This window comes from Lampetra fluviatilis, chromosome 49 (genome assembly GCF_964198595.1).
Source record: "Lampetra fluviatilis chromosome 49, kcLamFluv1.1, whole genome shotgun sequence".
Lineage (NCBI taxonomy): Eukaryota > Metazoa > Chordata > Hyperoartia > Petromyzontiformes > Petromyzontidae > Lampetra > Lampetra fluviatilis.
Window position 1 is genome coordinate 3,566,598 of NC_136323.1, and position 26,600 is coordinate 3,593,197.

A 26,600-nucleotide genomic window follows, 5' to 3' on the forward strand; every position below is an offset into this window, starting at 1 on the left:
CCATTACCCCCTCGCCTTTACCCCCTCGCCTTTACCCCCTCGCCTACAACATCGCCCCCTCCCCAACCTCCCCCCACTCCGCACACCGCTGCCCGTGACTGGTGGACGCGCGTAGTGCATTACACATCCCCGTCAGCGGTGCCATTCCAAGAAGAGGCTTCCATGTAAAAACGCTCGTAACGTTCTGCGTAATGTTGTTGTTGTAACGTTGATGACAACAACAGCAATAATATTAACATTACTCAACACCTCTCTCTCTTATGCTGGGTCCTCTCTAATCCTGAAGATGCTTGGCTGAGTTGCCAAGGAGCCGTGAATTGCCAACCAAATCGCCTCTTTTTTCCCCAGCGAAGATAATATTTCTTCGTCGGTGAAAGGGGGGGGAGGCAGGGGGGGGGGCAGCCTTTGTGGGTCGAGCGACAGCGTCGGGTGGCGGGAGCAGGCTTCTTGACGACACAAGATTGTAATCACCGGGCAGCGTTTTCGTCGTCGCTGCTGTTGCCGCTGCTCCCACGTGGTGGCGTAACCACAACAGAATGCATCGTGAATCGATACTTCAATTGTAGCTATCGTTCTAGATTTGAAGCTTTCGTGACAGCAAGGATTCATACTCTTAGTTTTTTCGGTAAAGTCACGTAGGTGAAAAATGAAATTAAAATTGATAAAAATAAAATAATAAAAATCACGTTTCGGAGGCAACACAAGTCTCCGTCATCAGGTGGGACCGTCACAGCCAGATTTGCTGTATCAAGTGATATCAAGTGATACAGCAAATCTTGCTGTGACGGTCCCACCTGATGACGAAGACTTGTGTTGCCTCCGAAACGTCGTGATTTTTATTTTGTATTAATTTTCATTTCATTTTTTACCTACGTGACTTTACCGAAAAAACTAATCACGATAGCTACATACTCTTAATTAAAGTGTTTAATTCACACTCCCTCGAAGCAGAACTGAGTCCCCATCCCCCCCCACCTCCAACCGCACGGTTTTGTTTGGGGATAAACGTAAGTCCTGGCGGATCAGAACAGAGGCTCACGCGTGTGTGTGTGTGGTGAACTTCTTTCGCACCGCACGCTTGCCAACCGCGTTAACCCAGAGGCGCCGAGGGAAAGACGACGAAACGAAACACAAATCAGCGGTCCTCACAGCAGCCTTGGGGATCACGTTGATCGGGGACCAGGGGAGACGAGATTCGTCGGAACTTTCCAGCTCCAGGAATTCCCGCTTGACATTCCGGGTTCTGTTCGTCTTCTCCCCACGGGGAGATCCGTGTGGTCCGCTCCGATCGGAAAGATGCACTCCCCCGGAGGTAGGGTGACAAGCCGGCGATTGGATTTTGTTGGGCGGCCACGTGATTGGAGCCCGAGTCGCCCACCAAACGAAACCGAGCCAACGTTGCCCGGCATGTTGGTCGATTTCACGTTTGCTGGGTGTTGAGTAATCCGATTGCATCTGTAGACCCTCGTCATCTGCAGTATGCGAGTCGGGTCATCTGAAAATAACAGGGGAATTTAAGGATTCCGATCTGGGGACAGATTAATGATATCTTTATCGGGGCTTGAGTAAAATCCCAACGAGGGGTTTGGGTAATCCCAACTCGTGTCGAGCGAATCTCAGTAATCCGCAATAAAAAGGTGGAGTAATTCGGACTGAGTGCGAGTGTTATTATCCAGTAATCTGGAGCAGAGGTCGGGTTAATTGAAACCCGATTCTGAGGAGTCCGATTACAAGCGAGGATCTCATCCCCAGTGGGGGATAATCCAAAGTAGATTACTATAGACGAAGTAAAAAACTGAGGCCGGTTACTCGGAACACGAGTAAAGTAATCCAGATTACCTGCAAGATCAAGTAATCCAAACCCCGAGTGAAGTACTCCCCATTACCTTCCAGATCAAATAATCTGAACCCAAGTAAAGTAATCCAGATTACCTACCAAATGAAGTAATCCGAACCTGAGTAAAGTAATCCAGATTACCTGCTAGATAATGTAATCCGAACCGGTGTTAAGTAATCCTGACTGCCTGTCGCATAAAGTTATTCTGATAAAGTAATCCGGTCCCGAGTTAAGTAATCCGGATTACCTTCGAAATAAAGTAATCTGGCCCCGCGTAAAGTAAATCCGGATAAAGTAATCCTGATTACTTTCCGGCTAAAGTAATCCGGAGAGAGTGACATCACAACGGACACATGAAACCTCGCCCCCCCCTCCCACAAAACCCGCCAGACCAATCAGAAGCGACGTGCGAGCAGGTGGGGCGGGGGCGGGCTCGCCGATTGGACGACGCCCGGGACGGAGGTGACGGTGGGCCGCGCGGGATTGGTCAGGTCGGTGAGGGTGGTGACCGAGAGGGCGGGGCTCAGGGGGGGGCTGGAGAGGTCCCCACCCCCTGGGGAGGGGTGGGGGGGGCCGCCGCCCCCCTCCCCCCCGCACCCTTTGTCCATGCCCGCGCCACCGCCCCCCCCCTCTTCGGGCCGCAGGAGGTTCCTTCGGAACTTGGCGCGAGCGTTCTGGAACCACACCTGGGGGAGGGTGGGGGGGAGGTGGGAGGAGCGTGGGGGGAGGGTGGGGGGAGGTGGGAGGAGCGTGGGGGGAGGGTGGGGGGAGGTGGGAGGAGCGTGGGGGGAGGGTCGGGGGAGGTGGGATGAACGTCGGAGGAGCGTGGGGGGAGCGTGGGGGGAGCGTGGGGGGAGCGTGGGGGGAGCGTGGGGGGAAGGTGGGGAGAGGTGGGAGGAGGGGGGGAGGTGGGAGAAGCGAGGAGGGTGGTGGGAGGGAGGAGCGTGGGGCGAGGTGGGAGGAGGGTGGGGGGATGGTGGGGGGAGGGAGGGAGGGAGGAGCGTGGGGGGAGGGTGGGAGGAGGGTGGGGGGAGGAGCGTGGGGGGGGGGGCAGGAGGTGGAAGGGCGGGGGGAGGTGTAAAGGATTTGTGCCAGGTGGATGGGAGGGGTGGGGCAAGAAGGGATGGGGTAGGCGGAGTGGGGAGAGATGGGAGGAGGTGGAGACAAGGGGAGGGGTTGATGAGTTCAGTGGGGGGGGGGGGGGGCAGGGGGGTAGAGATAAGAGAGAGGGGGCAGGGGAAGAGGGGGGGGCAGGGGAAGAGGGGAGGGGGGATGCAAGGGGAGGGAGAGAGGCGAGTTCAGCGACAACAGTCACGTGATCACATCTATCCGCGCTGCCCATCGTGACCCACGGTGGTGGGTCGCGTGACCTGTTGGTGGTAGGGCCGTGCATGGTGGTGGTACGGCATGACGCGTGGTGGTGGTGGTGGTAGGGCCTTGCGTGGTGATGGTGGTGGTACGGCATGACGCGTGGTGGTGTGACTCATGGTGTGGTATGATTCTCGGTGGGGTGGCGTGATGGTTTGGCGTGCGGTGTAAGCCGGTGAGTGGTCAGTGGTGCCGCTGATTGTGCAGTGATATGTTCTGTGGGACATGGTGGTGTGGTGCGATGCTTGGCGGAGGTGGAGTGTCATGCTTGGTGCTGGTGGTGCATGGTGGTGGTGTGGTGCGGTGTGACGCTTGACGCATGTGTGTGGTGGTGGTGGCGATGCAGTGTGGTGGTGATGTGGTGTGGTGGTGGTGGTGGTGATGTGGTGTGGTGGCAATGTGGGGTGGTGGCAGTGGCGATGCAGTGTGGTGGTGGCGATGTGGTGTGGTGGTGGTGATGTGGTGTGGTGGTGGTGATGTGGTGTGGTGGTGGTGATGTGGTGTGGTGGTGGTGATCTGGTGTGGTGGTGGTGATCTGGTGTGGTGGTGGTGATGTGGTGTGGTGGTGGCAATGTGGGGTGGTGGCAGTGGCGATGCAGTGTGGTGGTGGCGATGCGGTGTGGTGGTGGTGATCTGGTGTGGTGGTGGTGATGCGGTGTGGTGGTGTTGATGCGGTGTGGTGGTGGTGATGTGGTGTGGTGGTGGTGATGTGGTGTGGTGGTGGCAATGTGGGGTGGTGGCAGTGGCGATGCGGTGTGGTGGTTCTGGCAATTCGGTGTGCGGTAGCGGTGCGGTGTAGTGGTGGCACGGTGGGGTGGTGGTGGTGATGCGGTGATGATGCTGTGGTGGTGCCGGCGGCGGTGCGATGGTGGTGGCGGTGCGGTGTGGTGGTGGTGGCGGTGTAGTGGTGGTGGTGGCGGTGCGGTATGGTAGTGGTGGCGGTGTGGTGGTGGTGGCGGTGTGGTGCTGGTGGCGGAGCGGTGTGGTGGTGGTGGTGGTGGCGGTGCAGTGCGGTAGTGGTGGCGGTGGTGATGGCGGTGTGGTGGTGGTGGTGGTGGTGCGGTATGGTGGTGGTGGTGGTGGTGGCGGTGGTGGTGGTGGTGGTGGTGGTGGCGGTGGTGGTGGTGGTGGTGGCGGTGTGGTGGTGGTGGTGGTGGCGGTGCAGTGCGGTGGTGGTGGCGGTGGTGGTGGCGGTGGTGGTGGCGGTGTGGTGGTGGTGGTGGTGGTGGTGGCGGTGCAGTGCGGTGGTGGTGGCGGTGGTGGTGGCGGTGGTGGTGGTGTGGTGGCGGTGTGGTGGTGGTGGTGGTGGTGGCGGTGTGGTGGTGGTGGTGCGGTATGGTGGTGGTGGTGGTGGCGGTGGTGGTGTAACCTGTAACACTCGCTTGGTGAGACCCGTCTTCTGCGCGAGCTGCTTCAGGTCCTTGGCGTCCGGGTTGTGGTTGAGCGCGAAGAACGACTTCATGGTACGCAGCTGGTGGTGCTTGAAGGAGGTTCGCATTCTCTTGGACTTCTGTGACTGTTGGTAGCCCAAGTCCCCGTCCTGGCAGCCGTCAGGGTCGGCGCAGCCCAAGCCTGCATTGACCACCACCCAAAAACGGAAGAAGAAGAAAACCCCACAAAGTTTCCCCGGTATACAACGCGGTGCCGAACTTTCGTGCGTTTCACCCTTTCTGGCAATGACACGGGAGGCGTTTAAGATGTTCACAAACACCAAACAGAAACCTTTTTTTGACTTAAAGCTTTCGACAGAGCCAGGTGCCATGGGTTGACTGCTGTGCCAGGCTAGGTGCAGGAGGTGGAAGTCACGGGACAGACCCAGCAGGTGCCATGGGTTGACTGTTGTGCCAGGCTAGGTGCAGGAGGTCACGGGACAGACCCAGGTGGCATGGGTTGATTGCTGTGCCAGGCTAGGTGCAGGAGGTGGAAGTCACGGGACAGACCCAGCAGGTGCCATGGGTTGACTGTTGTGCCAGGCTAGGTGCAGGAGGTCACGGGACAGACCCAGGTGCCATGGGTTGATTGCTGTGCCAGGTTGGGTGCAGGAGGAGGAGGAGGTCACGGGACAGACCCAGGTGCCATGGGTTTAATGCTGTGCCAGGCTAAGTGCAGGAGGAGGAAATCACGGGACAGACCCAGGTGCTATGGCTTGACTGCTGTGTCAGGCTAGGTGCAGGAGGTCACGGGACAGACCCAGGTGACATGGCTTGACTGCTGTGCCAGGCTAGGTGCAGGAGGTCACGGGACAGACCCAGGTGGCATGGCTTGACTGCTGTGCCAGGCTAGGTGCAGGAGGTCACGGGACAGACCCAGGTGCCATGGCTTGACTGCTGTGCCAGGCTAGGTGCAGGAGGTCACGGGACAGACCCAGGTGGCATGGGTTGACTGCTGTGCCAGGCTAGGTGCAGGAGGTCACGGGACAGACCCAGGTGACATGGCTTGACTGCTGTGCCAGGCTAGGTGCAGGAGGTCACGGGACAGACCCAGGTGACATGGCTTGACTGCTGTGCCAGGCTAGGTGCAGGAGGTCACGGGACAGACCCAGGTGACGTTGTATGACTGAGATGAGCGGCAGATGCACCCCCACCCCCACCACCACCTGTCCCCTCCCCTCCTGTGCCGCCCCGCCCCCCCAGCCCCCCCCCCCCATACCTAGCCCCCCCCCATACCTAGCCCGTACTCCAGAATCTCCGCCCCGTGCGCCGCCGACGGCTTCCGCTTGCGCGGGCGGTGTCTCTGCGCCGACCCCCGGCCCCTGCCGTGCACGGGGGGAGGACCCCCGCCTCCCCCGCCGCCGTGACCCAGGGAGCCTCCCGGCCCCACCTCGTGCCAGCCCCCTGCGCCCAGGACCCCTCCCCCGGGCCCCCCCTGCATGAGCAAGGAAGACGCCGCTCCGGCGACGGAGCCCCCCACGACGGAGCCGCCGCCGCCGGCGGACGCGGCGCCCCCCCCGCCGGCGTCGTCTCGGCTCTCGTCGCGGAGGAGCGACTCGAAGTGGGGTCGGCAGTAGACGCGGCTGCCCCGCATGCCGAAGTGGTCGCCCGGCGTCAGGGGCCGCTCGCAGGCCGCGCAGCGGAAGCAGCGCAGGTGGAAGACGGAGTCGCGCGCGCGCGCATCACCAACTCCGAGGCCGGGATGCCCGAGCCGCAGCCCGAGCAGCGCTGCGATGAGAAGCGTCTGGGGGTGTGGGGGGGGGTGGAGGGGGGGGGGGTGGGTGGAGGGGGGGGGGGTGGAGGGGGGGGGGGGGTGGAGGGGGGGTGAGATGTTGACTACCTCGCCTGGTATACAGGAGGTCGGGGGTTCGATCCCGACCCTGACGCCTGCTGCTGTATATTTGGAGTTTGCGAGTTTCTATCTCATCATCACGGTGGCTAGGAGATGTTAACTACCTCGCCTGGTGTACAGGAGGTCGTGGGTTCGATCCCGACCCTGACGCCTGCTGCTGCTGTATATTTGGAGTTTGCGTGTCTCTCTCTCTCTCATCATCATCACGGTGGCTAGGAGATGTTAACTACCTCGCCTGGTATACAGGAGGTCGGGGGTTCGATCCCGACCCTGACAACGCCTGCTGTTTATTTGTAGTTTGCGTCTCTCTCTCATCATCATCACGGTGACTAGGAGATGTTAACTACCTCGCCTGGTATACAGGAGGTCGGGGGTTCGATCCCGACCCTGACAACGCCTGCTGTTTATTTGGAGTTTGCGTCTCTCTCTCATCATCATCACGGTGACTAGGAGATGTTAACTACCTCGCCTGGTATACAGGAGGTCGGGGGTTCGATCCCGACCCTGACAACGCCTGCTGTTTATTTGGAGTTTGCGTCTCTCTCTCATCATCATCACGGTGACTAGGAGATGTTAACTACCTCGCCTGGTATACAGGAGGTCGTGGGTTCGATCCCGACCCTGACAACGCCTGCTGCTGTATATTTGGAGTGTGCGTGTTTTCCGCGTGGCCGCGTGGTTTTCTCTCCGGGTTTTCCCCTCCACATTTAGAATCGGAATCGCGCGTTCACGAGTGTGTGACTGCTCGAAATGTCCACACGTGATGCGCCACTTTTGTTGAGCGATCATCCGCGGCCAGGTCGCTTCTGAAAAAGAGCTGCATAGCTCAGCGGCCCCCTACCTCATCAAATACAAATAGTTTCTAGTTTTTAGTTAGTTTAGTCGTGGGGCGGGGGAGAGAGCCGAGAAGGGGGGCAGTGGGAGAGCATGTCTGGTCATCGTCAGGATGCAGGGTCTCGATTTAAAGCTTTCGTGACTGTAGGGATTCATCTTCTTGGTTCTTTCGGTAAAGTCACGTAGAAGGGAAATAATAAAATAATACAAATCAAACATAATAAAATAATTCTCACGACGTTTCGGCCACAACGCAAGCAGCCGTCCTCAGGTGAAGAACGTTGTGTCCGAAACGTTGTGAGAATTATTTTATGATGTTTGATTTTATTATTTTATTATTTCCCTTCTACGTGACTTTACCGAAAGAACCAAAAAGATGCAGGGTCTGTAAGGGCACCGGACGTCATAGCCGAGGGGGGCCCTGACACTGCAGCTGATGAGCTCACTGGTCTGGTCTGGTGTGTGTGTGTGGGGGGGCTATAGCCGATTGGTGGGTGGTGGGTGGGGTGGGTGGGGTGGTGGGTGGTGTGGGTGGGGTGGGTGGTGTGGGTGGGGTGGGTGGGGTGGTGGGTGGGGTGGAGGGGTGAGCGGTACCGGTAGTAGTCCTGTCGGCAGTAGATGCCCCCGTCGCGCGCGTAGCAGCTGAGCTCCGTGTCGAGGGCGATTTCGCAGTCGCGGCACTTGAGGCATCGCAGGTGCCAGGTGCGACCCACGGCGAGCAGGTAGAAGCGCTCGGCGATGAGGCGGCCGCAGCCAGCGCACGCCGCACTCGCCTGGGGGGGTGGGGGGGGGCACGGGGGAGAGTCAGGTGGGGGTGGTAAGAGAGGGAGTGGTAGGTGGTGGGGGGAGGGAATTAGGTGGGGGTGGTAAGAGAGGGAGTGGTGGTGGTGGGAGGGGCACGTGGGAGAGTTAGGTGGGGGTGGTAAGAGAGGGAGGGAGTGGTAGGTGGTGGTGGGGAATTAGGTGGGGGTGGTAAGAGAGGGAGTGGTGGTGGTGGTGGTGGGGGGGGGCACGGGGGAGAGTTAGGTGGGAGTGGTAATAGAGGGGGATAGAGAGGGAGTTAGGTGGGGAGGTACGGGGGGGTTAGAGTTAGGTGGGGGGGTGGGGGGGGGAATTAGGAAGAGTTAGGTGGGAGGGGGGATAGTTAGGTGGGGTGGTAAGAGAGGGAGTGGTAGGTGGTGGGGGGGCACGGGGGAGAGTTAGGTGGGAGTGGTAAGAGAGGGGGGTAGAGAGGGAGTTAGGTGGGGAGGCACGGGGGGGGGAGAGTTAGGTGGAGGGGGGCATTAGGGAGAGTTAGGTGGGGGGGGGAGAGTTAAGTGGGAGGGGGGGGGAGAGTTAGGTGGGAGGGGGGTAGAGTTAGGTGGGGGGGGGCATTAGGGAGAGTTAGGTGGGGGTGGTAAGAGAGGTAGGGAGTGGCAGGTGGTGGGGGGGGGGTGCAAGGGGGTAGAGAGGCAGTTAGGTGGGGGGGGGTATCTTGGTGGCGAGGGAGGGACGTGGGGGAGAGGGAGGGAGTGGGGGGGGTATTGAGTGAGAGACGGGGGGGGGGCAAGTGAGGTGAGTGGAGTGAGAAATGCGGCGAGAGGGGGGTACGGAGGGGGTCGAGCAGGGGACGAGAGGGGGGGGGGCTCGTGGGGTGATGGGTGGTGAGTGGCAATGTGGGGAGCGAGGTGAGAGAGAGGAGGGGTGATAAAAGGGGGTCGATTGGAGTTGGTGGGACAGGGAATGCAAATGGGACCAGTGAAGTGGAGGGACAGGTTCGACACAACTTGGGTTACTACGTCAGCAGTCGTCATCCGCCACGATCGATCCACTGCTGGATGAAGGTTCTCCTTGAGCCGACGCGATATCATCACGGCCACGCGAAAACGACGATCCACAATCGATCGCTCCGTCTCCACGGCGGTTAAACTAAACTTTTATTTTACCAGGTATTGTCCACTGAGCTATATAGGTATTTTACTGGTAGGAACCTCCTGGTTACACCAGCCCACAGGGGATTATTGTGTCCGTCGTGCAGGGAGGGGCTGGGTGGGGAGGGTGGGTAGGGGCTGGGTGGGGAGGGGCTGGGTGGGGAGGGTGGGGCTGGGTGGGGGGTGGGAGAGGTGGGGCTGGGTGGGGAGGGGAGGGGCTGGTCACCCCGTGGTGCTCTTATAAAACTCAACGTTTAACCTACTTACACCGGCTTGTGCCCGCCCTCACAGTCGGGCATATTTGCGGAATACACCACGCCGCCGTTGACCCTGGCCATTGACCGAGCAACCCAACGTTCCTACCAGCTCCCTCCGCAGGAATGTGTTTTCAGAAGCAACCTGGCTATCACAAAAAAATATCTTAACGGAGTGGCTTATCGCGTGGACATTTATAGCAGCCAAATAGTCTAAACGCGTGACGTTGATTCTAAATGTGGATGGGAAACCCGTAGGACCCCGAGAAAAATCCAAGCGACCACGGAGAGAGAGACACGCAAACTCCAAATAAACAGCAGGCGTCAGGGTCGGGATCGAAGCCACCACCTCCTGTACACCAGGCGAGGTAGTTAACATCTCCTAGCCACCGTGATGACGATAAGAGAGAGAGAGACACGCAAACTCCAAATATACAGCAGGCGTCAGGGTCGGAATCGAACCCACGACCTCCTGTATACCAGGCGAGGTAGTTAACATCTCCTAGCCACCGTGATGACGATAAGAGAGAGAGAGACACGCAAACTCCAAATATACAGCTGGCGTCAGGGTCGGAATCGAACCCACGACCTCCTGTATACCAGGCGAGGTAGTTAACATCTCCTAGCCACCGTGATGATGAGAGAGAGAGACACGCAAACTCCAAATAAACAGCAGACGTCAGGGTCGGGATCTAACCCACGACTTTCTGTACACCAGGCGAGATAGTTAACATCTCCTAGCCACCGTGATGATGATGAGAGAGAGAGAGAGACGCAGACTCCAAATATACAGCAGCAGGCGTCAGGGTCGGGATTAAACCCACGACCTCCTGTACACCAGGCGAGGTAGTTAAGACAACTGGTAGTCCACCAGCTTTGGTTCAAGCGAGCCTAAATTTACTGATGAGACACTAAAAGTCGAAACCAATCTATGCCTATAGACAACTGGTAGTCCACCAGCTTTGGTCCAAGCGAGTCTGACTTTGCTGATGAGACACTAAAAGTCGAAACCAATCCTTGCCTATAACAACTGGTAGTCCATCAGCTTTGGTCCAAGCGAGTCTGACTTTGCTGATGAGACACTAAAAGTCGAAACCAATCCTTGCCTATAAACAACTGGTAGTCCACCAGCTTTGGTCCAAGCGAGCCTGACTTTGCTGATGAAACACTAAAAGTCGAAACCAATCCTTGCCTATAAACAACTGCCAGCTTCGCCAGCTTTGGTTCAGGCAAGTCAGGAAAGTTTGACTGCTGATGAGACACTGAAAGTCAAAACCGGTCTGTAGTTTTGCTCGTGTTGATTCAATGCTGCTGAAGTTACGCGTTGATGGGATGTGTTAAATGCTCGTAGGTTGTTTCGCCTGAGGGACGGTTCTGTTATTTTATTTCTCTTATTCTCTTCGCCAGCGACGATGACCACCAAAGACAAAGATCCCCCGTATAGCCTGGACAGGCTGTAGGGGCAAGTGCTGTTAGCGAGCACCTATGAAGGCCGGCACGGCACAAGGCAGGGGTGGGTGGCCAGCACCACGCCTGGCCGCCTTTGTCTCCCCAGTGGCGATGTTCACACACTGCACCAGGTACTCATTTGAGGCTGAGTCGATATAGGGGAGGCACAGGACCGGTTCAGATAATAGTCACTGGTGTTGGCTGTCAGCAGGACGAACGTAGGGCAGTGCACTAACTGCTACACCACCGCTACCACCACTTCACCACCACTACCATCATTACTATTAGGGATCGTCCATAAATGACGTCACGCGATTTTGGACGATTTTTGACCCCCCCCCCCCCCTCGTCACACGGCGTCACAAAAAGTCAGACCCCCCCCCCCCTCAAATATGACGTCACAAAGCTCTGCCCCCCCCCCCCCCAAAAAATATAAAACATGCTTCAAATCGCTTTAAACTATTGTCATTGTAGTGTGTATTTAATGTGCCGCTGCACTCTGATGTTGTAGGATGAATCATTTATCAAAAAGTCTATTTAATTAAGTAGAACGTGTTGTCTATATTTATTTAAAGTTGCGCATTTTGATGTGACGTCACATTTCTCAACCCCCCTCCCCTCGTCACATATCGTCACAAATGTCTGACCCCCCCCCCCTAGGTGCGTGACGTCATTTATGGACGGCCCCTTACCATCATTAGATTCATTACCACCATCAATGTTACCACCACTGCCAGCACCTCTACCACCGTTTCCATAATTGCTTTCACCATCACCATCAATGTTTTCACCACAGCTACCCCCACCATCATTATTACTGTCACCCTCATCATCATCATTAACGTCACCACCTTCATCAAAATCACCCCCAACCATCACCACCTTCATCACTATCACCGCCACTATCAATATCACCATTATCACTCCCACAAAGATCATCCGTTGTAGCGTCAACAGACTGTAGCGGTAAGTTATACTGGTAGGAACCACCTGGTTCCACCAGTCCACAGAGGATTATTATGTCCGTCCGTCGTGCATTCAAAAATGGGAGGGGTGGGGCTGGGTGGAGAGGGGAGGGTGGAGAGGGGAGGGTGGGGAGGGGCTGAGTGGGGAGGGTGGGGCTGGGTGGGGGGTGGGAGGGGTGGGGCTGGGTGGGGAGGGGTTGGTCACCCCGTGGTGCCCTTACAAAACTCAACGTTTAACCTACTCACGCCGGCTTGTGCCCGCCCTCACAGTCGGGCATATTTGCGGAATACACCACGCCGCCGTTGACCCCTGGCCATTGACCGAGCAACCCAACGTTCCTACCAGCTCCCTCCGCAGGAATGTGTTGTTTGCGAGTAGCAATTATGAAGACCGGAACGAAACACTCACCACACTACGCTCCCTATCACTTGCCACCACCATCATAATCACCACCAGGAAATAAACATCTATCCACAAAAACGTGACTTCCATGAGATGACATTAGCCCGCCTCAATGGGTCTTTACTCTTTGGTTCTTTCGGTAAAGTCACGTAGGTATAAAATAAAATATAAATTAAATCACGATTTTTTTTTTTCGATTTAAAGCTTTCGTGACTGCAGGGATTCATCTTCTTGGTTCTTTCGGTAAAGGCACGTAGAATGGAAATAATAAAATAATAAAATAAAACATATAAAATAATTCTCACGACGTTTCGGCCACAACGCAAGCAGCCGTCCTCAGGTGAAAACCAGGTCTGTCGGGGAGACAGCGTCTGAATGAAACAGCACCATGCTTGGAGCGTCTATTTAAGCTGGGTTGGAAGGGGGGGGGAAGGGCGCCTTGACAAAATAATTTGCATATCAAGAGGAATTTAGAATATTTACGATGTTTCGGAAGCAACACAAGCGTCCGTCATCAGGTGGGAAAGCCACAGCAAGAACCAAACTTGCTGTCGTGGGCGAAAGAGCTGCTTGTGACAAGAGATTATATAAGGTAAGAGGGGGGAGGAGCCAGGGAGGAGAGATGGAGAGAGTGGGGGGGGGAGTGGCGATCTGCCGGCTGAGCAATTGACCCTGCTAGCGTGACACAATGCCGGAGCTGGGCAATGAACGGGCATTTCAAGTTTTCGCACCAGGGGGCGATGTTTCTGCGTTTGGTAGGGTACATTTTATTTTAAAGCATTTGGTTGACGCATGTCCGTGGTACGGGAGGACGACAAACTTAACACAAAAAGCGGTTCTAAAGAAATGGGTGTTCAGTCTAGACGATTTCAAAGTGCGTAAACTCCGGTGGGGGTCCTAATATCGGATGGAAGAGCGTTCCAGACGGGCGCAGAAGCGCGTCCGGAAATGCGCGATGCGGTGGCCACCGTCTTTGTTCGATGGTTAGCCAAAAGCCGGAGTTCGCGTGATGGTTTAAGCGATTCGACGATTAAAAAACAAACGAAACCTACGTTTTTTTTGTTTACCAGGTAAGACCCACTGAGTTATATATAGTATCTCGTTTTCAGAAGCGACCTGGCCACAAATGGTAGCTCAAAGAAGTGTGGCTTATCACGTGCATATTGCAAAGCAGGCAAATATTCTAACACGCACATTTGTAAATTTGGAAGGGAAAACCCGGAGGATCCAGAGAAAAATCCACGCGACCACAGGCAGACAGAGAGAGAGAGACACGCAAACTCCAAATGTACAGCAGCAGGCGTCAGGGTCGGGATCGAACCCACGACTTTTGTATACCGGGCGAGATAGTTAACATCTCATAGCCACCGTGACACCCCAGACCCAGTTACAGTGCCATGCAGAACAGGGGGAGATCATACAGACTCCACACACTCACAACATCAACAAAAGCCGAGAATCGCCACTAAGTGGTGGTGACGTCACCACAGCGGCCGATCTTGTGCCAGGTTAGGTGCACTTGGAGGCCGTCACGTGAAGTTAAGAAGGATCGTTGCTGGCAGGAGGTCACGGAACAGACCCAGGTGACTTGGGGTGACTGTCTGAAATGACTGGCAGATGCACCAACTGTGCTCCCCACTGTGCCAACTCGCTCCGTTTTATGCGCCCGGCGCTCCGCTCGTTGTTGTGAGCGTCGCTCTTCCGCCCTCCGCTGTTGTTGGAGAGGCGACTGCCTCCAAATGCCCAGTAGCGTCCTTCACGAGCCTCCTCCTCCACAGAGGCCGATCTTGACACTACTGGTACCGGTCATCGGCAAGTCCGCTCAGCTCCACATTCTCCTGAACCGCATCAGCTCCATCTCCTCCCCAGCCCGTCCCTCTCACTCACTCATACTCTGCAGAACACGGGGAGAGCACGCAAACTCCACAGGGTCTATGACTGTGCAATCAAACCAACTGGCTATATTAACACCGTCTTTGATCTAACACCGCGATCAAACGGTTGTTTTTCTCTCTCTACGCAACCTGATTCATTTGCCTATGTCCAAATCACCACGCGTGAATGCATCAGACAGTCGTAGTAGCAGTAGTCATCTCAACTTGTTACGCTGCTGCGCCGCCGCCGCCGCTATCACTCTCGCAGAGAGACGGAGAGAGGGCGACTCAGAGAGAGAGGACGACTCAGAGAGAGGACGACTCAGAGAGAGGACGAATCAGAGAGAGAGGACGACTCAGAGAGAGAGGACGACTCAGAGAGAGGACGACTCAGAGAGAGGACGAATCAGAGAGAGGACGAATCAGAGAGAGAGGACGACTCAGAGAGAGGACGACTCAGAGAGAGGACGAATCAGAGAGAGGACGAATCAGAGAGAGAGGACGACTCAGAGAGAGGACGACTCAGAGAGAGGACGACTCAGAGAGAGGACGAATCAGAGAGAGGGGATGACTCAGAGAGAGAGGACGACTCAGAGAGAGGACGACTCAGAGAGAGGACGAATCAGAGAGAGGACGAATCAGAGAGAGAGGACGACTCAGAGAGAGGACGACTCAGAGAGAGGACGAATCAGAGAGAGGACGAATCAGAGAGAGAGGACGACTCAGAGAGAGGACGACTCAGAGAGAGGACGACTCAGAGAGAGGACGAATCAGAGAGAGGGGATGACTCAGAGAGAGAGGACGACTCAGAGAGAGGACGACTCAGAGAGAGGACGAATCAGAGAGAGGACGAATCAGAGAGAGAGGACGACTCAGAGAGAGGACGACTCAGAGAGAGGACGAATCAGAGAGAGGACGAATCAGAGAGAGAGGACGACTCAGAGAGAGGACGACTCAGAGAGAGGACGACTCAGAGAGAGGACGAATCAGAGAGAGGGGACGACTCAGAGAGAGAGGACGACTCAGAAAGAGGACGAATCAGAGAGAGGGGACGACTCAGAGAGAGAGGACGACTCGGAGAGATGGAGGACGACTCGTAGAGAGAGGACGACTCAGAGATAGGGCGACTCAGAGAGAGAGAGAGGACGACTCAGAGAGGAAGAGAGGACGACTCAGAGAAAGGACGACTCAGAGAGAGAGAGGGCGACTCAGAGAGAGAGAGGACGACTCAGAGAGGAAGAGAGGACGACTCAGAGGGAGAGTGGACGACTCAGAGATATGACGACTCAGAGAGAGAGAGAGGACGACTCAGAGAGAAAGATGACGACTCAGAGGGAGAGATAGGACGTTTCAGAGAGAGAGAGGACGACTAAGAAAGAGAGAGAGGACGACTCAGAGTCGCCAGGAGGAGGAACCACAGACGAGGAGTGGGAAGGCAGCAGCAGCAACAGCAGCAGCAGGAGTAGCAGCAGCAGCAGCAGCAACAGCCACGCGGTCAGGAGCCGAGCGCTTCCCACAGTTTCCCGAGCTCTGCGATCCTCCTCTATATGATGTTTCTCAGCAAATGAATGACGAGCGTGTCTACGTGTGGTTAGAGAACGGAGAACCCGGAGAAGACCCAGGCGTGCGAGGGAGCAACACTTTATCCCGTCATACAGAAGGGACATGTGGAGGCAATCATTTTTAAATCCTTTATATTAAGTTCACTTGCTTGCTTGCTTGCGCGCTTACGACCGTGCAAATCTTTCGGTCGTTTTTTAACCCACTTCCCGTGATCCAATCGAGCTGACATTTTGCACACAGACTCGTTGTGCGTGACAATTTATTTTCGGGAAAATTTTTTTCCAAAACTTTACACTTTTCAGGAATTATTTTTATATATATTTAATTACCAATTGCTTAATGGTAGCAGGCAATCATCTGACCCATAGGTGGCAGCCATCTCAAGCCAGAGGACGAAATGACTCTAGCCGCCACGCATATAAAGGATTTATAGTGAAAAACTTAGTTTTTACGGGTTAATTTTTTGTGTTTTTGCTGTACCGCCTTCTCGTGGCAAACCACGGCGACTGCTCCTCCTCGACCCCCCCCCCCCCCACGGATCGGGAGGGAGCTTCACGCGATCCGTGTATGATCCACTAACCCTGGATTATAGGCAGCCGCGTGCAACAAGCATAACCACCAACACCACCACCATCATCATCCTGCTACAGGCTGCTGCTGCTGCTACTCCTGAGTTGCTGTGCAAAATCCATTGTTGTACTGCACCTCTAGATGCGTTTTCGTCGGCCCATACGCTCGCCGCCATTCCCCCAACAACGCACTCGCGATGACCAGCGTGGTGAAGTATGGTCAAATAACACCACGTCCACCCCCCCCCCCCCCTGTCCACCCCGCGAGACGTACGACGTAGGGAGGCCCTCACTCGGTAGTGGATTGACAAGCTCTGACTGCCCTTTCTGGCTGACGGGATGTGTCAAGAGAAAATACGTGATAATGATGATGGTGGTGATGATGGTGGTGATGATGGTGATGATGGTGGTGATGATGGTAATGATGGTGGTGATGATGGTGATGATGATGGTGATGATGGTGGTGATGATGATGGTGGTGGTGATGGTGGTGGTGATGATGGTGGTGATGATGGTGATGATGGTGGTGGTGATGATGGTGATGATGGTGGTGGTGGTGGTGATGATGATGGTGATGATGGTGATGATGGTGGTGATGATGGTGGTGATGATGATGGTGATGATGGTGGTGGTGATGATGGTGGTGAGGATGATGGTGATAATGGTGGTGGTGGTGATGATGATGGTGATGATGGTGATGATGGTAGTGATGATGGTGGTGATGATGATGGTGGTGATGATGATGATGGCGATGATGGTGGTGATGATGGTGGTGATGATGATGGTGATGGTGATGATAGTGATGATGGTGGTGATGATGGTGGTGGTGATGGTGATGGGATGATGGTGGTGGTGATGGTGATGGTGGTGATGATGGTGGTGATGGTGGTGGTGGTGATGGTGATGATGGTGGTGATGGTGATGGTGGTGATGATGGTGATGATGGTGGTGGTGGTGATGGTGGTGATGGTGGTGGTGATGGTGGTGGTGGTGATGGTGGTGATGGTGGTGGTGATGGTGGTGGTGGTGATGGTGATGATGGTGGTGATGGTGGTGATGATGGTGGTGATGATGGTGGTGATGATGATGGTGATGATGGTGGTGGTGGTGATGATGATGGTGATGATGGTGATGATGGTGGTGATGATGGTGGTGGTGATGGTGATGGTGGTGATGATGGTGGTGATGGTGGTGGTGGTGATGGTGATGATGGTGGTGATGGTGATGGTGGTGATGATGGTGATGGTGGTGGTGATGGTGATGATGGTGGTGATGATGGTGGTGATGATGGTGGTGATGATGGTGGTGGTGATGGTGGTGATGATGGTGGTGATGGTGGTGATGGTGATGATGGTGGTGATGATGGTGGTGGTGATGGTGATGATGGTGGTGATGGTGATGGTGGTGATGATGGTGATGGTGATGGTGGTGATGGTGGTGATGGTGGTGGTGATGATGGTGGTGATGATGGTGGTGGTGCTCTCTGTTTGACGGATACATTATTTGGTGAGGCAGCTTCTGTCGCAGCTGGCAACGCAGCACAAGCGGCGGAGTTTACAAAACAACCACGAACATACTCTTCAGATTTTTCGGTGATACAGCAAATTTAGCTGTGACGGTCCCACCTGACGACGAAGACTGGTGTTGCCTCCAAAACGTCGTGATTTTTTATTATTTTATTTCTATGATAACTTTTTAGTAAATTTTTATTTAATTTTTTTACCTACGTGACTTTACCAAAAACAACCTAAGAGTATGAATCCTTGCGGTCACGAAAGCTTCTAATCTAGAATCAACCACGAACACTCAACTCGCGTGCCTCCGCAACGCATTTCTCGAACTGGAAGAAGGCCCATTGCCCGAAACGTTGCCACTGATATTGTTCCGTTGCAAGGCTCCACGCCGCGCGCGTGCGGTCGTTGTTTATGGACGAGTCTCTCGCATCTTTGTGCTGTTGTTTCTTTTTGTATTCATATTCGTAGGTTTTTTCGGTAAAGTCACGTAGGTAAAAAATTAAAATTAAAATTAATAAAAGTAGAATAAAATAAAAAATCGCGACGTTTCGGAGGCAACAAAAGCTTCCGTCTTCAGGTGGAAGTTTCTTTTTGTGTTTGTCGGTTGTCTTTTGTGCGCAAATAACACAAATACTCGACAGCGGCGATGCGTTCTGAAGGACCTTTCGCCTGCTCCCCTACGGCTCGGTTCGTCCCCATTCACTCCCGCACGAGAGCGGTGGCAGAAGTCGGGGAGCTCTGCATGCAGATACGAGCTACCGTCGGAGGCCGTAGGACTGCGAGGGTTGGGTGCAGATGCAGCACTTGTCGTAGTAAAAAATATATTTAAAATATAAAAATTATTTAAAATATGTACATAGAAAACAGGGGGAACATAGACTTAGAGTAGGGAGAGAGAGAGAGGGTAGAGAGGGCGGGGGGGGGTAGAGAGACAGGGAAAGGGTAAGAAGAAGGAGGAGAGCTAGAAACATTTCTAGACTTGAAGCTTTCGTGGCTGCAAGGATTCATATTCTTGTGTTTTTTCGGTAAAGTCACGTAGGTAAAAAAGTTGAATAAAATAAAAATCACGACGTTTCGGAGGCAACACAAGCATCCGTCTTCAGGTGGAACCATCACAGCCACGCTTGCTGTATCAAGTAAATGATAAATTCCAAGAGATCCGACCCCGTATATATACTGGTTGAGGGGGAAGGAGCCAGAGCAGGCCCCTGGATAGGATGTTTTATTATTATTATGATAAGGTTGGTGCGGCTGAAGCTACGGCTACGTGACTTGACCGAAAAAACCCAAAAAATATAGAAATCTTTCGTGAAATATTTCATTTAAACAGGGAGGGGGAGGGGGCACGTAAAGCAAAGCATTGAAAAAAAAACCGAAATGATGAACGAAGCAAAGTGCCGACTACACCGAGCATCTTCTTGTTTCCTCTGATCGTAACAAAACGAGAGCGAGAGAGACAGAGCGAGCGAGAGCGAGCGAGCGAGAGAGAGTTCGTGTCGTGTCGCTGTTTCGCCCCTCGTCCGTTGAACGAGCGCAGACGACAGCGGTGTTCGACGGCGATGTCCGTCGTTCTGTTGACGAATGTTCTGATGCGCTTGATCCTGAACACCGCCCGCGTCTTCAAGGAAGCGGAGGGAGGACGGTGGAGGGGCGAAGAGGCGCTGGAGGAATGTCAAAGCCACGAGGAGGTGCACATGATCTTGCTTGGGTCTCGAACGAAGGAGGGCTTTTGTCATCATAATCCCAGCGCTCCACATCAAGTCGCTCGTCTCGTCTCGTGCGCAACTGATAAGGCGCCTTACGCGAGGCACTTTACAACGGCGATAAAGTGGCGCGTAAGACGATAGTGCTTCGAGTAAAGGAGTGGGGTTAGTGTAGCGTCGTGGCAGCCTCGTCATGGTGACAGGAGGACAGGTGGGAGTGGTTAGGAGGGGGGAGGGGCAGTGAGAGGGGGAGGGGCAGTGAGAGGGACAGTGAGAGGGGGTAAGGGTAGTGATAGGGGTAGTCATAGGGGTTGTGATAGTGATAGGGGTAGTGATAGGGGTAGGGGTAGTGATAGGGGTAGTGATAGGGGTTGTGATAGTGATAGGGGTAGTGATAGGGGTAACGATAGTGGTAGTGATAGGGGTAGTGATAGGGGTAGTGATAGGGGTAGTGATAGGGGTAGTGATAGTGATAGGGGTAGTGATAGTGATAGGGGTAGTGATAGGGGTAGTGATAGGGGTAGTGATAGGGGTAGTGATAGGGGTAGTGATAGGGGTAGTGATAGGGGTAGTGGTAGGGGTAGTGATAGGGGTAGTGATAGGGGTAGTGATAGGGGTAGTGATAGGGGTAGTGATAGGGGTAGTGGTAGGGGTAGTGATAGGGGTAGTGATAGGAGTAGTGATAGGGGTAGTGATAGTGATAGGGGTAGTGATAGTGATAGGGGTAGTGATAGGGGTAGTGATAGGGGTTGTGATAGTGATAGGGGTAGTGATAGGGGTAGGGGTAGTGATAGGGGTAGTGATAGGGGTAACGATAGTGGTAGTGATAGGGGTAGTGATAGGGGTAGTGGTAGGGGTAGTGATAGGGGTAGTGATAGGGGTAGTGGTAGGGGTAGTGATAGGGGTAGTGATAGGGGTAGTGGTAGGGGTAGTGATAGGGGTAGTGATAGGGGTAGTGGTAGGGGTAGTGATAGGGGTAGTGATAGGGGTAGTGATAGGGGTAGTGATAGGGGTAGTGATAGGGGTAGTGGTAGGGGTAGTGATAGGGGTAGTGATAGGGGTAGTGGTAGGGGTAGTGATAGGGGTAGTGATAGGGGTAGTGGTAGGGGTAGTGATAGGGGTAGTGATAGGGGTAGTGGTAGGGGTAGTGATAGTGATAGGGGTAGTGATAGGAGTAGTGATAGGGGTAGTGATAGGGGTAGTGATAGGGGTAGTGGTAGGGGTAGTGATAGTGATAGGGGTAGTGATAGGAGTAGTGATAGGGGTAGTGATAGGGGTAGTGATAGGGGTAGTGATAGGGGTAGTGATAGGAGTAGTGATAGGGGTAGTGATAGTGATAGGGGTAGTGATAGGGGTAGTGATAGGGGTAGTGATAGGGGTAGTGATAGGGGTAGTGATAGGGGTAGTGATAGGGGTAGTGATAGGGGTAGTGGTAGGGGTAGTGATAGTGATAGGGGTAGTGATAGGGGTAGTGGTAGTGATAGGGGTAGTGATAGTGATAGGGGTAGTGATAGTGATAGGGGTAGTGATAGGGGTAGTGATAGTGATAGGGGTAGTGATAGGGGTAGTGATAGTGATAGGGGTAGTGATAGGGGTAGTGATAGTGATAGGGGTAGTGATAGGGGTAGTGATAGGGGTAGTGATAGGGGTAGTGATAGGGGTAGTGATAGGGGTAGTGATAGGGGTAGTGATAGGGGTAGTGATAGGGGTAGTGGTAGGGGTAGTGATAGTGATAGGGGTAGTGATAGGGGTAGTGATAGGGGTAGTGATAGGAGTAGTGATAGGGGTAGTGATAGTGATAGGGGTAGTGATAGTGATAGGGGTAGTGATAGGGGTAGTGATAGGGGTAGTGATAGGGGTAGTGATAGGGGTAGTGATAGGGGTAGTGATAGGGGTAGTGATAGGGGCAGTGATAGGGGCAGTGATAGGGGTAGTGATAGGGGCAGTGATAGGGGTAGTGATAGGGATAGTGATAGGGGTAGTGATAGGAGTAGTGATAGGGGTAGTGATAGGGATAGTGATAGGGGTAGTGATAGGGGTAGTGATAGGGGTAGTGATAGGGGCAGTGATAGGGGTAGTGATAGGGGTAGTGATAGGGGCAGTGATAGGGGTAGTGATAGGGGTAGTGATAGGGGTAGTGATAGGAGTAGTGATAGGGGTAGTGATAGGGGCAGTGATAGGGGTAGTGATAGGGGTAGTGATAGGGGCAGTGATAGGGGTAGTGATAGGGGTAGTGATAGGGGTAGTGATACTGATATGGGTAGTGATAGGGGTAGGCCTGTTCTCCGCTGGGGGGGCAGGGGGCAGCAGTAGCAGTGTCAGGATGATGCTGGCCTAGGGGACACGAGATGGGGGATTGTTCTAAGGGAGGAAGGGAAACTGCAGCTTGTTGTTGTTGTTGTTTGTTTTTGTTGTTGTTGTGATGGTGAAGATGATTGCTCTGCATGCTGCAGGGGGGAGTTGGTTCCAGTGATTGGGAGCAGGGGCGGAGAGAGCGAAACTGCGGACAGCAGGGGCGAGGGAGGCACGGTGGAGACTTGGGATGGGATGGGAGTGGTGTCAGCCACTTGGTTGAGCTATTATATGCATTGAAAAATGTTGACACTCCGACTGATGCTCCTACTATTGTGGAGTGACTCATGCAGCCAGCTATGGCTGCAGAGTTTGGTAGTACATATTGTTTATGGCGTTTATTGTGAAAGTCGGTCGCAGTTCCTATGACCACTGTTTCATTGCTTTTATGGCTTTATTTTGGTGATTTTCGAACGGTTTTTTGGTTTGGCCATGTTTGTTTGTTGTAGTACAGAGTTAGACTGATGGCCTTAATCTAAGTTGTCTTGTGGTTGTTGTTGTTTGACTTGCATCCCACTGGGATATTTGCACACAGCGTTGGTGTACACTGTGCTTTTTCTGCAATATTTTGCTGTCTTTTTTATTTTTTGTTTGCACTTAGTCACATATTCACTTTAATATGTTTTTTGTTCATTTTTTTGTTCATGTTTTTGTTTTTTGTTTGTTGCGGTTGCACCCGATTCAAGAGCCGAATGGCTCACAGGGCTACACCTAATAAATGAACTTGAACTTGAAATATGCGGCGAGGTCGCTTCTGAAAAAGAAGCTAATAACTCAGCGGGCCTTAACCTGGTAAAATACAATAAAAAAAAACTATTTTGGGGGTTTTTTGTATTTTTTAAAAAAGTGATTTGTGAACATTTGCTCTACTTTGCACTCGTATCGGACTGACCCGTTCCCGCCTGGACATCTGTGATAAAAAACATAGTGTCATAGCTCATCGGATTCCTCCTCTAAACACAGATTCTGATTCTGAGTAAGAGACGAGTGAAACAAGGAGGAAGGAGGAGGAGGGGGGAGGAGGGGGGAGAGGAGGAGGAGGGGTGGGGGGAGGGAGGAGGAGGGGGGAGGAGGGGGGGGAGAAGGGGGATCAGGAGGAATCCGATGAGCTATGAAGCTCTTTTCATAGCTCAGGGGCACGTGCTCAGCGAGTTGCCGCGGTGGTGCACAAAGCACGGAGATCGTCCAACAAGAGACACTCAACACGCTCCGTGCCAACACCCGTGAGGGTCAGCCTCAGTGCCCCTTTGTCTACGTGCTGCGAGGAAGGGCCAGGGCCACTGCCCGAAACGTCGCCTATTATCAACCTCGTGTCTCTCGAAGTGCTAGGCACGCGGCGGTGTTTGTGTCAGAACGTGCGGACTGGTCTCCCGTTGTACAAACGTTCGCCAACGACCCACCTTGCAAGCAACACGCATCCAGCGTGTGTAACACTGGTAGGAACCTCCTGGCTACACCAGCCCACAGGGGATTATTGTGTCCGCCCGTCGTGCAGGGAGGGGCTGGGTGGGGAGGGGCTGGGTGGGGAGGGGAGGGTGGGGAGGGGCTGGGTGGGGAGGGGCTGGGTGGGGAGGGACTGGGTGGGGAGGGTGGGGAGGGGCTGGGTGGGGAGGGTGGGGAGGGGAGGGGCTGGGTGGGGAGGGGCTGGGTGGGGGGGGCTGGGTGGGGAGGGTGGGGAGGGGCTGGGTGGGGAGGGTGGGGAGGGGAGGGGCTGGGTGGGGAGGGGCTGGTCACCCCGTGGTGCCCTTATAAAACTCAACGTTTAACCTACTCACGCCGGCTCGTGCCCGCCCTCACAGTCGGCCATATTTACGGAATACACCACGCCGCCGTTGACCCTGCAGGCCATTGACCGAGCAACCCGACGTTCCTACCAGCTCCCTCCGCAGGACAATGTGTTTAATCGTTCGTGTGCCATGAAGAAGGTCCGTTTGCCCGAAACGTCGCCTGATATACATTTCCTTTACAGGCCACACTCACGCAAGGCCTTGTTGGGTGTTGTTGTTGTTGTTGTTTTTATTGGCGAATTTAACAATGCCCCTTCAACCCCGTCGGGTTGATGGGTTGGGGTGGCACGTGCCCCCCCCAATGATCCGATCGAAATCCCTAATTTCGATCGGATCATTGGGGTTGATTAGTAATAAATCGGCATTTTGCGACCCCCACTGCCACTGTGTAGCACATTATTACGTGCCAGGGACTCTATGAGATGATAAGACAATAGTCTGTGTCCATAATTGGCAATAAGTAACGGCAAAAGCGGTTATAAGTGACTCGGAATTGTGCGCAGTTGCGTATACAGTACACACGACTTCCCTGAAGGCATTCACCTTCAGCGAGCGCGATGCCGATCACACGATGCGGTTCGAATTCGACCCTCGATCGATGTCTGTGGCATCGCCGCACACGCGTCGGATAAAAAGCAAGGGACAGGTCCTTACTGACTCTTTGGTTCTTTCGGTAAAGTCACGTATAAAGATAAACTAATAAATTAAATACTTGCATACTTTTAAGAAATGTAGGAAGGCCAAAAGTATGCTAGTATTTAATGTATTATTTTCTCTTGATACGTGACTTTACCGAAAGAACCAAAGAGTAATTCCTACAGTCTCGAAAACTCCAAATTAAGTCCTTACTATTTTTATTCTTAGGTTTTTTTCAGTAAAGTCACCAGGTAGGTAAAAAATTAAAATTAATAAAAATAAAATAAAAATAAAATAAAAATCACGACGTTTCGGAGGCAACACAAGCTTCCGTCTTCAGGTGGAACCGTCACAGCCACGATTGCTGTATCAAGTAAGAGAAATTCCAATAAAGCAGTCCTTGTATATTTCTTGGAATTTCTCTCACTTGATACAGCGATCGTGCTGTGACGGTTCCACCTGAAGACGGAAGCTTGTGTTGCCTCCGAAACGTCGTGATTTTTTAGTTTATTTTTATTTTACTTTTATTAATTTAAATTTTTTACCTACGTGACTTTACCGAAAAAAACCTAATAATATGAATCCTTGCAGTCACGAAAGCTTCAAATCTAGAATCCATACTTACTAACAACTCCTCTATCATTTCTCATTGCCAAGCCCCACCCCCCAACCCCCACCCCCTGAAAATCTTGGCTCCGCCATTGGCTCGAGTCGTGCCGATGTCTCCAGTTGCCTGTCAGCGATCCGCCCCCGAGGGCAAGGATACGAGAACGCCGAGACAAAGTTCAAAGTTAATTTATTAGGTATAGCCCTGTGAGCCCATTCGGCTCTTGAATCGGGTGCAACCGCGTCAAACAAAAAACACATGAACAAAAAAACATCTTAAGAGACGAGAACGCGGTAAAGTGCCACTGGGCTGACGGACACAACGCGTCAATGGGGACTACCTGGACGCAGACAGTAAGGGGCAGGTCCATTAATGACGTCACGTGGTTTTGGACGATTTTTGACCCCCCCACACCACCCCCCTCCTCGTCACACGACGTCACAAAAAGTCAGACCCCCCCCCCCTGAAATGTGACGTCACGAAGCTCTGCCCATCCCTCCCACCAAAAAGATAAAACATGCTTCAAATCGCTTTAAACTATTGTCATTGCAGTGCGTATTTAATGTGGCGCTGCACTCTGATGTTGTAGGAGAAAACATTTATTAAAACATCTATTTAATTAAGTAGAACGTTTTAAAGCTTTCGTGACTGCAGGGATTCATCTTCTTGGTTCTTTCGGTAAAGTCACGTAGAAGGGAAGTAATAAAATAATAAAAATAAAACATAATAAAATAATTATTTTGTTTAATTTTTATTATTTTATTACTTCCCTTCTACGTGACTTTACCGAAAGAACCAAGAAGATAAGTATAACGTGTTGTCTATATTTATTTAAAGTTGCGCATTTTGATGTGACGTCACATATCTCAAACCTTCCCCCCCCTCATCACACCCGAGACAGCTTTCCTTTCCCCATGTGAGACTAGGCTCTAAGGAAAGCTGTCTCGGGTGTGGACCAATCAACTTCAAGGACAGTGCACATTATCAGAGTTATGAATTTTTTTTGCATTACGACCGCAGGTATTGTGGTCTATGCAAACATGACTCCTTGTAAAAAGGTGTCAGTTTTGTTGCCAGATAAAAGGATAAAAAAAACTATTATCATATTTTTTACTGGCAAATGAGGTTCCAATGGTGTAAATGCTTACCCCGAGCTCTCATACTCTGATGGTGCATTGTCTTTGAGTTGTGCGCCTTTTGGCGTCATCTGGTCCAACCCATGTGAGACTAGGCTCTAAGGAAAGCTGTCTCGGGTGTGGACCAATCAACTTCAAGGACAGTGCATATCATTATCAGAGTTATGTATTTTGTTTGCATTACGACTGCAGGTATTGTGGTCTATGCAAACATGACTCCTTGTAAAAAAAAAGGTGTCAGTTTTGTTGCCAGACAAAAGGGAAAAAAAAACAATTATCACCGATATTATTGTGGAGGATTTGTGTCCGTGGCGTACGTGAGCGTGCGTGATCCGCGTAGCACGGCATCTGTGTGCGCGTGCGTTAGTCGAATGATGCGCGTGTTGCCATCGGCTACGCTCAGGAGCTGAACCGCTCACGGCACACAGGCGAGTCCTCGTTTAACGCGGCAGATGCGTTCCTGAAACGTGCGGCGCTAAGCGAAAACACGCGTCAAGCGAAAACAATCCACTCCCCCCCCCCCCCCATGAATAATGTAACGACAACGTTGTGACGAG

The 26,600-nt window shown here is 53.1% G+C and overlaps 1 protein-coding gene across 1 annotated transcript in view; it reads right to left on the reverse strand.

The window, feature by feature from the left end:
• Positions 1–835: 835 nt before the first annotated feature.
• LOC144948377 (LIM/homeobox protein Lhx9-like) overlaps positions 836–26,600 on the reverse strand; it is a 56,180-nt gene continuing 30,415 nt past the window's right edge. Inside the window, 5 exon segments of the mRNA XM_078877803.1 lie at positions 836–2,523; positions 4,575–4,777; positions 5,872–6,313; positions 6,316–6,379; positions 7,916–8,094. Of these exon segments, the coding sequence (XP_078733929.1) occupies positions 2,233–2,523; positions 4,575–4,777; positions 5,872–6,313; positions 6,316–6,379; positions 7,916–8,094 (1,179 nt within the window). The 3' untranslated portion in view covers positions 836–2,232.